This window comes from Hirundo rustica, chromosome 27, assembly GCF_015227805.2.
Source record: "Hirundo rustica isolate bHirRus1 chromosome 27, bHirRus1.pri.v3, whole genome shotgun sequence".
Taxonomy (NCBI): domain Eukaryota; kingdom Metazoa; phylum Chordata; class Aves; order Passeriformes; family Hirundinidae; genus Hirundo; species Hirundo rustica.
In genome coordinates, this window is record NC_053476.1 from 4,393,918 (window position 1) to 4,404,869 (window position 10,952).

The 10,952-nt window shown below is 57.2% G+C and overlaps 1 protein-coding gene across 2 annotated transcripts in view; it reads left to right on the forward strand.

Annotated features, from left to right (window-relative positions):
• The window catches only part of KCNH6 (potassium voltage-gated channel subfamily H member 6), a 31,740-nt gene extending 21,716 nt beyond the window's left edge, over positions 1–10,024 (forward strand). For both annotated transcript variants that reach the window (XM_040087139.2, XM_040087141.2), the window contains 10 exons: positions 23–451; positions 1,182–1,581; positions 1,803–2,002; positions 4,019–4,271; positions 4,804–4,997; positions 5,749–5,848; positions 6,098–6,385; positions 6,731–6,911; positions 8,265–8,463; positions 8,752–10,024. In XM_040087139.2, coding sequence (XP_039943073.1) covers positions 23–451; positions 1,182–1,581; positions 1,803–2,002; positions 4,019–4,271; positions 4,804–4,997; positions 5,749–5,848; positions 6,098–6,385; positions 6,731–6,911; positions 8,265–8,463; positions 8,752–9,039 — 2,532 coding nt within the window. In that variant the 3' untranslated portion in view covers positions 9,040–10,024. The remainder of the gene's footprint in view (positions 1–22; positions 452–1,181; positions 1,582–1,802; positions 2,003–4,018; positions 4,272–4,803; positions 4,998–5,748; positions 5,849–6,097; positions 6,386–6,730; positions 6,912–8,264; positions 8,464–8,751) is intronic.
• The last annotated feature ends 928 nt before the right edge of the window (positions 10,025–10,952 follow it).

Genomic DNA, 10,952 nt, shown 5'->3' on the forward strand with positions numbered 1-10,952 from the left:
CCTCACACCCCTCTCCTGGCAGGTGCTGTCCCTGGGCGCTGACGTCCTTCCCGAGTACAAGCTGCAGGCGCCACGCATCCACCGATGGACCATCCTGCACTACAGCCCCTTCAAGGCCGTGTGGGACTGGCTCATCCTCCTGCTGGTCATCTACACAGCCGTCTTCACGCCCTACTCCGCCGCCTTCCTGCTCAACGAGGAGCAGGTGGAGGAGAAGCGCTGGGACTGCAGCTACTCCTGCGACCCGCTCAACATCATTGACCTCATCGTGGACATCATGTTCATCGTGGACATTGTCATCAACTTCCGCACCACCTACGTCAACATCAACGACGAGGTGGTGAGCCACCCCGGCAAGATCGCCATTCATTACTTCAAGGGGTGGTTCCTCATCGACATGGTGGCTGCCATCCCCTTCGACCTGCTCATCTTCCGCTCTGGCTCTGATGAGGTAAGAGCCAGGTCTGTCAGGACAGCAGGGGACTCATGGATGGACAGGGAGAGATGTACGAGAAAGAGAGAAAGGGATGTGGATGGCCTGATGTGCGTGGTGGATGGCCAAATCCATGGGGAGAGGGGGGTTGGTCACAGGGTGGAGAAGGGTGTCTTTACAGGCTTTTAAGCAGCTGGGGCCTGGGGTTTCATTTCTTAGGGCCAGGCAGTTGCTACTCTAAATGTTAAGAGTGCATCCACTCCCCTTGCTGAGGCTGATCCAGCAGCGCAGGCTGGGGGCTCAGCTTAATGCTGACCCCACACTCCAGTGTGGGTGAATTTGGGGGTGCATTCCTAGCCAGGCTCAAAATGTTGGCAGCGGGATAACCCTGTAGTTACTGCACTGCCTGGAGGCCCCACATCTGGGAGTGGAAGGCAGATCTTTTGGGAGCAATGGCTGGTGAGGCGAGGACCCATCGGGAAACATGGGCTTGGCCTTGGCTCTTCTCACTTGCTCACCTCCAATCCCAGAGCTCGCTGCCTTTATGGTCAGCAGAGGGAAAACTGCCCTTGCTGTGCTGTGACTCATCTGACCTCGTTCAGAGGTCACCTCCAGGACAAGGTGATTCACACTCCAGAAATGCATTTTTATCCATCAAAGGAAGCACGGCTCAGCTGGTAACACGCCTCAGGAACAAGCCATATTTATCCTTCGCTTGTCCCTGAGGTCTCTCACCTCTCCCCCGCAGACCACCACCCTCATCGGCCTCCTGAAGACCGCCCGGTTGCTGCGCCTGGTGCGCGTGGCGCGGAAGCTGGACCGGTACTCGGAGTACGGAGCGGCCGTGCTCTTCCTGCTCATGTGCACCTTCGCCCTCATCGCCCACTGGCTGGCCTGCATCTGGTACGCCATCGGCAACGTGGAGCGGCCCTACATGGAGCACAAGATCGGCTGGCTGGACAACCTGGGCGACCAGATCGGCAAGCGCTACAATGACAGCGACCTCTCCTCTGGCCCGTCCATCAAGGATAAATACGTCACTGCCCTGTACTTCACCTTCAGCAGCCTCACCAGCGTGGGCTTCGGCAATGTCTCGCCCAACACCAACTCCGAGAAGATCTTCTCCATCTGTGTCATGCTCATTGGCTGTGAGTGCCCGCGCATGTCCCACTGTCCCCGTCCCTGCTTTGGAGGTTGGAGCATCTCCTTCTGCCTGTGCCTGTTCCGCATGGACAAATGGATGGGGTGATGGAAATACAGGTTTTTGGGTCCTGGTAGATACGGGGTTTGGGAATCTGCTGGTTGCAGGTGCGATGTGGCTGGACATGCATCTCCCCACGTCCCGCTGAGTCCTGCCCTCTCGTTTCAGCTCTGATGTACGCCAGTATCTTCGGCAACGTCTCAGCCATCATCCAGCGCCTCTACTCAGGCACAGCACGCTACCACACACAGATGCTGCGGGTCAAAGAGTTCATCCGCTTCCACCAGATCCCCAACCCCCTGCGCCAGCGCCTGGAGGAGTATTTCCAGCATGCCTGGTCCTACACCAACGGCATCGACATGAACGCGGTGAGTGCAGGCAGGTAGGACTGGCGTCCTCACAGCACTTCGTCCTGAACAACACGGCACCTCGATCTGGCTCCACCCAAACACTTCATCCCTTTCACCAGGACAGAGGCAGGAGGCTTGGGAGGCTGGAGACAGACCCTATCCATACATCTCCTGCATTTCCACCGCCTGCATCCCCCTTTGTCCTTCTCTCCTTTTTCTGCCCTTTGCTTTACATCTACCCAGAGGTTTTCCAGGGTCATGAGCGCATTTCTCGGCCAGGTTTGGTGAGGAGCTCAGAGTCCCTGTTGGCACTGAGCACTTTCAGGCTGGTGTCTGTTGGTGTCACAGGAGTGGAGCAGGTATCGATCCGGCTCCTCTCCACACCACCGGTTGCTAAGCAAAGTGCATCCTGCTCTCACAGCAGGGAAAGGAGGGCATTTAAATGAACCTCGATCCATTTTAATTAGAGCCCAGAGAGGCAGCTGTTTGTTAGCAAAGGGGGGATCAATGGCGGAGCTGTTCTGGAGAGGCGCCGTGTCTCCGAGCCTGGCAGGAGGGCTCGTGCTGACGGCACCGGGGCTTGCAGGGATGAGGATGCGGCTTGGCCGAGGTGTTCAGGGCTGGAGACTGGACTCAGCCCTGGAATTCAGTGCACAGATGTGGCAGCTCGTCCAGCAGCAAGGCAGAGGAATGAGAAAGGAAAAGGCAAGGAGAGACATGAGACTTCGTATTCCTGCTCTCTTGGCCCAGGGTAGGTAATCAGCCCACTCATTCCCAGCCGATGCTCCTTCTTTTCCTCAAGATTTGATCCTGAGCAGCATCAGGACCACAGATTTGTATAAACTCAGCATCTCACTCTAAAGTAAGCTGCTGTCACATGAAATAAGTGGGCAGCATTTGGGAGTTTGCTGCTGCAAGAACTTTGGGTTAACCCTCTCCAGTTGAGGAGACACCCTGGGATGGATATCAGCGGCAATGACGAGAAGCAGTGCTCTCAGAACCCTACCAAGTGCAGGTGCTCTTGGTTTAGTACAAACCCAGGTCACCCTGTGAGAGCTGAGCTTGCAGCTCGGCCATGCCGCCGCTCACACCGATTCCTGCTGCAGAGACCCAGCGTGATCTCATCAATCACCCCACAGCCTGATCAATTCGTCCACCCCTGACTTCCCATCAAGGAAACACTCCCGCTAGCCTGGGAGATCATGATGAAGCCACGAACGAGTCGTGCTCACCAGCCCCAGCATGGCTGTTCCAGATTTAGCCACCAGCGGGATGTGAGCAAGGAGGACAGCAAGGAGGACCCCAGGGCCATATGCTGCTCTCCAAAAAAACTCAAACCCAGGTGGTTTTCACCTTGGCACCGTGAATCATTGGTGGCAGCAGCTTTCTCCATATTGTGAATTTTACCTTGATATCACCTTCAGGTTCAGCTTTTGTTCAACACGAGGTATTTGCACAGGTATATTTAGCTGTCAGCGCACACAGCTCTCCTGTGCTGCTGCTCCTTGGCATTCAGGCAGGCGCTGTTTAATTAAGGTTTTTGTGCTCTTTGTGCCAGTTTCTGGTCTCATTCATCCAAGATTAGTGGGTGTAAAGATGAAAAAGGGGATATGCCACCCGTGGGTATAAATAGATTGAACTGGTTACTTTTATTTATTGCTTGGGAGTGCTGTTGTCCCCAGCCAGAAGCAGTAAAAGCCAGCGACAGACAGGGATCCACCAAGGGAAGATCAAATGATCATCGAAATCACAGAATGGTTTGCGGTTAGAAGCACCTCAAAGCTCAACCTGTTCCACTCCCTGCTATGGGCAAGAACATCTTCCACTAGACCAGGTTTCTCCAAGCCCCATCCAGTCACACCTTGAACACGTCCAGGGATGGGAAAATGTCCCCTCCTTTGGCTTTCTGGGCGCACAGTCTCCCTGTTCGGCCCCGTTGTTTCACGTCGAATGTCACACAACCTCTCAGTTCCGTCACAGCTGTCCCCTCCCGGGGACAGCGGCGTGATGGCATCTCTCCCTGGCTCTCCACAGGTGCTGAAGGGCTTCCCCGACTGCCTGCAGGCCGACATCTGCCTGCACCTGAACCGCACGCTGCTGCAGAACTGCAAAGCCTTCCGGGGAGCCAGCAAAGGCTGCCTGCGGGCCCTGGCCATGAAGTTCAAGACGACTCATGCACCGCCCGGAGACACCCTGGTGCACTACGGGGATGTCCTCACCACACTCTACTTCATCTCCCGGGGTTCCATCGAGATCCTCCGGGAAGACATCGTGGTGGCCATCTTAGGTGAAAATGTCCTTCCTATTGCGAGGGGTGACGGGCGGTGAGCAGTGGACAAAGGGTGGCAGGTGAAGGTAAAGGACTTCCCCACATTCTGGAGGAGGGAAGGGAAGGTTGTTCCTCAGCATCTGACGGGTCCCCACGGCAGTGGACAGGGAAAGGAGGATCCCGAGGAGAGGAGAGGAGAGGAGAGGAGAGGAGAGGAGAGGAGAGGAGAGGAGAGGAGAGGAGAGGAGAGGAGAGGAGAGGAGAGGAGAGGAGAGGAGAGGAGAGGAGAGGAGAGGAGAGGAGAGGAGAGGAGAGGAGAGGAGAGGAGAGGAGAGGAGAGGAGGGCTCAGCAGTCACCAGCCATCACTGCCCTGGCGTGGTGTCACCATCAGCGACGGCTTTCACAGTGTCATCCCCAGCACACGCAGTCAGGGCCGGGGTTTCTGGGCATCCCCTTATCCGTGAGCCCCAAAGTAAGGGGTGCTGGACCAGAATATCTGGAGCAGTAGCGAGTCCCCAGCTGTCCGTAATGAGCTGTCTCCTGACACAGGGAAGAACGACATCTTCGGGGAGCCCATCAGCCTCTATGCCCGCCCGGGGAAGTCCAACGCCGACGTGAGGGCCCTGACCTACTGCGACTTGCACAAGATCCAGCGTGAGGACCTGCTGGAGGTCTTGGACATGTACCCAGCCTTCTCTGACAACTTCTGGAGCAACTTAGAGATCACCTTCAACCTACGAGATGTGAGTGCCAGGGCTGCCCCAGGGAGCAATGCTTAAATTTGGCAAGTGGGAGGTCTGAAGCAAGGATGTCAGCAGGTGCAACAGCCACATTTCCCAGGGCATTCTCCAGGGAGTTATGATTCCCTCACAGCAGGACACGTCTGCTGGATGTTTCTGAGCTCTTTGGAAAAGCTGGCACAACAAACCATGCCAGTGGCACTCTGCTCTGCAGCACTTGTGAATTATCCACAGGGCTGCTCCAGCCTGGGCAAATGGGTTGCACAAGATTTGAGGCTGTTTAAAGAAATGAGCAGAAATATTCTCATGCTTCATTGAACTGGGTACCAGCTTCCTCTGAAAACTCCTTTTTAAATAATCGGGTTTGCAATCCCTGAAAGGCTTGAAGCATTTTTGCCAGTGCTGTTTGACTCTTTTAATAGTGCGTGCCTGAACTTTGTCCTTTCCTGACTCATTTTTTTCAGAGACCTGAAATACAGAACAGAAAGTCAAATGTCCTGTCCCACTCTGGGATGCCCTGCCATTTCTCAGGGTGCTCCTTCCCTCCCCATGTCCCTGACACCCTTCCCTCAGTGTCAGAGCAGCAAGGACAGCCTCAGGAACCCCTTGAGCTCTGAAAGCAGTCCAGGAGGCACTGGGTGGGACAGGGCTGCGGTGAGGAGACAGAGGACAGGGGAAGGGCTGCAGCCCCCATGGCACAGGTGGATGGGACGTGGCACCCTTTCCCTGGTGACCAGCCCCTCTCATTCCTCAGGCAGACAGCGTTCCCCGCTCCCCCCTGAGCGAGGAGTACGACTGCACCTACCGCCGGGCGCGCCGACGCAAGCGCTCCCTCTGCCAGCCCAGCAAGCCTGGTGAGTCCCGCTGCGCTGCAGGGTGGGACAGCGGGATCATCATGAATTACCACCCTGGCAGGTGCCCCAAAGCAGAGACTGCTGGTGCCTCTGTCCCTGCAAACCACCCCGCAGGCGCCCAAACTGCCTTTCCCTTTTCCCTCCCTCCCTTCGGGGTGTCCCAGCCCTGCAGACGTCCTGAGGGAATGGGGGCTGGTTGTTTTTTCACGTGTGGCACTCCCCAAACTGAGCTGTTGTGCCGTCCCACAGACCCAGACACGGGCATCTCCGATGTAGAGCAGTATCACACCTACTCTGAGCTCACCAACCCGCAGGACCCGCCAAGTAAGGACCAGTGGGACGACCTGGGCAGCAGCACCTCTCCCTGCTCCCAGGCCAGCGACGACGAGGCCAAGACCGGCAGCCCTGTGAAGGCTGAGCCCTTCCCCACACCCAAAAAGGACGACTTTGCTCTGCCCTCGCTCGGCCTCATCACCACCAGCGCCGGCAGCACGGAGGTCGGCAAGCAGGTGGCGGAGAGCAGCCAGTCCTACACAGGTACCCAGGGCTGCAGGCAGAGCTGGCAGGAGGGCGGTGGGAGATGCTTGGGTACCGTGGGCTTGTCTTGGAGCAGGTCCAAGCTGCCCGTGTGCATTTCAGAGGGTCTTCACTGCCTTTTGTCCCCGGCTGGATCTGCCCTGTCCCTCCTGTGCCACCCGTGTATGTCAGGGCGGCGGCTGTCCGTGTGTGTGGGTGGTGACTCTCCGTGCACGCCGGTGGTGGCTCCACGTGCGTGCTGGTGATGTCTCCGCGTATGTCAGGCGACAGATTCTGAAGCACCTCCACACCAGCGGGGCTGGAGGATGCAGGACAGAGGCGCTGAGACGTCTCCTCTCCTTCCAGCCACTCCCCTGGATATTCCCAACATGTTCACCTTCTGGGAGGACCGGCAGCCGACGCACCCCGCCGAGCCTTTGCAGCACATCTCGCTGGTGCACAGCTCGCAGGACGTGCCCCTGCACGGTGACTACAGGCCAGGGCAGATCGAGTCCAGGCTGGAGCTCCTGCAGGCCCAGCTCAGCAGGTGAGCAGGGTTGGAGAGGACCTGGGGGACTCTGGGCCATCACCTTCTGCTTTCTAGAGGTGGCCACAGCGGGATTTGTGTGCGGCAATGCCAAGTCCTGACCCGCGGGACGCTGCATTCCTGGGGAGGGCGTGGGAGTGCTTTGCAAATGCAGCAGCTTCTCAAAGGGAAAGTCCTGAGCCTGACTGCAGCCCAGCCCCTCATCTGCTGCTGTCCCACCACCCTTGGCGTCTGTCTGCACCCCCAGGATCTCCCACAGTGCCACCTGTGTCATTTTGCCATGGCTTCCAGACTCGATGCAACTGCAGATATTAAACCATCCAGAGGCACGCTTGGAGCGCTTTGCAGGTCCCCTCCTCCTGCTGCAAAGACCTACAAGCATCCTCTTACTCGAGCCAACGAGCCTCGTGGCCATCATTGCCCCCTAAATAAGAAAAATGTACATGATTTTTCAAACTGACAGAGAGGTTTAGATTGGATACTAGGGAAAAAATCCTTCCCTGTGAGGGTGGTGAGGCCTGGCACAGGTTGCCCAGAGCATCTGTGGCTGCTGCATCCCTGGAGTGTTCCAGGGCTTGGAAGGTGCTCTAATGGAAGGTGTCCCTGCCCATAGCTGGGGATGGAACTGGATGAGCTTTAAGGTCCCTTTCAACCCCAGCTGTTCTGTGATTTTTGAAGGAGAAGGAGGAGCCCACACTGGAGGCACAGGTTTAAGCTCCCCAGGCAGCACCCACATGAGGGGCTGACGCTGCGGGCTCTGCTGCCCTTGTTGAGCTCATTTCACCACACACTTGTGTTTAGGTGTCTCTCAGAGCACCATCCTAGCACTGAGGGACAGACCTGCCCACTCTGTAAGTGACGCTGTGACTGTGTCCTGCAAGCAGGGCTGTGCTTGCCAGAGCTGTTCACTTCAGGACAAGGCAGAAGGAAGAGACTTCTACTTCCCTGTTTCCCTCTGTTTCTGAGTTAAAAGTGGTTGGCACTAACCTGCCTTGCTCCATCTGTCAGCACAGGCAGCTGGCCTGGAGAATTGATCCAGATTAAAACTAACCATTGCAATTCTTTCCCCCCTCCAGGGTAATTTAAGCTTTTTTTCAAACCCCCGCTCCAGATCCCGGTCCGGCTCCACATAAAATTGGGCAGAGGATGATTGAGTGTGGCAGGAGAGAGATGTCAGGATTGATCTCTCTCCGGCCGTGCTGGTTTGAAGCTCTCTAAAAACCTCAGCAAGCAGCAGGCGAAGCATCACCGCCCTGGGGCAGCACGATCGGCACCTCCTCCCAGTGCCTCCCCTGCCCAGCTGCGGGATGCAAGAGTGTTCTCTGTGCTAACGCCGGGCTGCTCTGTCCCCAGGCTGGAGTCCAGGATGTCGTCAGACATTAATATAATCCTCCAGCTCCTGCAGCGCCAGCTGTCCCAAGTGCCACCCGCGTACAGCCCCATCTCGCCGACCTCCCACAACCTGGCCATGTACGGCATCGTCCCGCGGAGCCTGGAGCCGCTCGCCCCCTGTGCACCTCCGGAGGACCAGGAGCTGCCCACCCAGGAGCAGGTAAGGTCATCCCTCCTGGCTCAGCATCAGCTCATGGGTCCCAGCAAAGCCATGGGGGTCTTGATTTGGGAGCAGACCAGCCCAGTGCATCACTGGTTTTGGGGCACAGCTGCCACCCCCAACACTGCCGGGTTGCCCCATCAGTAGGGAAGGAAGTGGGTTCCTCTGCTCTGAGGCTTCCTCAAATGAAAAATAACACTTTGGGGCTTGAAGCCTGATGAGGCTCCAAGGCTGTTTTGCTTTGTTTTGCTTTTACCATAACCCATACAATTCCTCGTTTCCCACCAGAGTCCGAGCTACACGGAGGTGGAAAAGTTCCACTCGAAATCCAGGGACTCCTTGTCAAGCGGGATGCAGCTGTCTGCGTCATCCGACAAAACCATGACCGCCTACTCCGAACAGGAGCAGCACTCCTCAGCCCTCCCGCACCCAGAGCCTCCCCACCAAAGGGCACCGAACACGCAGGGACTCTTGCGGGGCTCTCGTTTCCCTTCCCTCCCTGAGCACTTGGAGGCATCTTCCGAGCACCAGGACATTCAGAGACATCTCTCCGACCCCGTGCTTCCTGGAAGTTAGAGATTGCGGGGCGAGCCAAGGGGAACCTCAACTGCAAGCCCGGTCAGTTGATGTTGATTTTGACTGCGAGGGTACGACATTGGACAATGCCATTGGCTCAGGGGTTTAATTTGTAGCTACCTTCTGCCACCGTGACGGGAAATATAGAGTGGCTGGCTTCCAAGGTCAACGTTCTCCAGCGGTTCCCATAGAGTAGATTTCATTTGCACATTAGAGTGAACCTAGAACAGTTCTTACAGCCACCATCGAGCTGGTTAGGCCACGTGGTTCCCACCACCTCCTGCTTGCCAAGGCTTCCTCTCGAGAAGGGCGCAAGCCAAGAGAGCCACAGCGACCACAGGAGAGCAAATCCCTGGCTCTGGGCTGCGGGGCTGCTGTGCTGGAAACCTCTGGAGCAGGAACCACTGTGCTGGTACGAGGCTCAGCCCAGCAGAGCCCGCAGGTATCACAGAAAAGCTGGTCAGCAGAGATCTCCATGGTGTGGGCCAGGGGAAACTGCAGGTGGCAAGCCCAGGATGAGGACAGAAGCTTTTCCTACTTGATTGCCACTGAGAAGTGAAAGGCCAACTGCCCCTGCCACCAGAGCCAGCTTCAGCGAGAGTCCCAGGGCACTGACTCCTCCAGCGAGGCTGGTCACGCCTTGCAAAGCCCAACACACATCCCACAACTCCCCAGGTAATTCAACTCGTCACTGGGCTGGGCATAAAGCACAAAACTCAAAAGCACAATCCCAGAAAGCCAAAAAGCCCCAGACACCCCGTGTCCAGCCCTCCCTCCCAAGCTGCTCTCTTTTGATAAAGGTTCAATAGGTGCTTCCTCCTGCCCAGCCCTTCTCCCGGCAGACTCCGCAGCATTCCCGTAGGAGAAGCCCACGTAGCGCTGCCGCCTCGCCGCTCGGGTAGATGCTGTGATAGTCCTAGGCCGCCAGCTCAAGTAATGTATCGAGCTCCCTTTGAGAGTAGTCAAACTGTGAGCATCTCTTTCTCTGGAGTTTTAGTGTACACTTTGCTAATAAAGATGTTTTTGGCACCTAATGTGAATTTCAGCTGCGTTCGTTGGGAGCATCCATGAATTCATCCCCTGTGGTCAAACCCACTGCTTCATGCAAGGAGTGTGGGGGCTGTAGGGGCTAACAGAGCTCATGTGCAGAGAGGTCAAGGGGGGAGCCTGCGGGGGCTTTGCCGAGCAATCCCTTTCCCGAAAGGATGCACTTGAGGCTCTGCAGTAATTTGGAAAAGCTTTTCTACAAGGCCAGGCAGCTGTGTATGACAAATGATCTCACAAACGCAACTCAGGCAGAGCTCAGGCCAAGAGTCCTTGCAGCGAGTAGGACTTGAAGGAGCACAGCGCTGCCCAAAGCGCCGCGGGTGCTTCGCGGGGCTGGAGCATCACCGACCCCAGACGGTCCCCACGCCCCCGGCAGGGATTAAATCAGCCTCTCTGCGGCTCCAGCGGGCTGCCGGCCACAGCAGGGAGCTCACTAGAGGGCCAGCTGCACCCCTTCCCCCAGTAAGGCGCAGAGCATCCGCCAGCGCTGCTTCCAAAAATAAACACCATAATTAACCTCCTGTTAATTAGAGACAATCCCGGCCCCGTCCGCCACTCGGCCGAGGCGGGATTCGAACTCGCGTCTCCCTGGCGAGCCTAAAAGCGTCCCCACCCGCCTCGGGCTGGCGTGATTGACATCACTCCCAGCCAATCCACCAGCGAGAAGGGCTCAAGATCCCGCCCCCAGTCACTGCGACCCCGGGGAGCCAATGGGATGTCGAGGCCGTGCGTGCCCGCCCCTCTGGGCGGGGCCAAGCGCCGCTGAAGGTTCCCGCAGCCGGAGCGCTGGCGTCCGTTTGGAGTGAAGGGCAAAAGCACCAACAGAAAGGCGGAGCGGGCCGAGCGCACGGGCGGATTCCCCAATA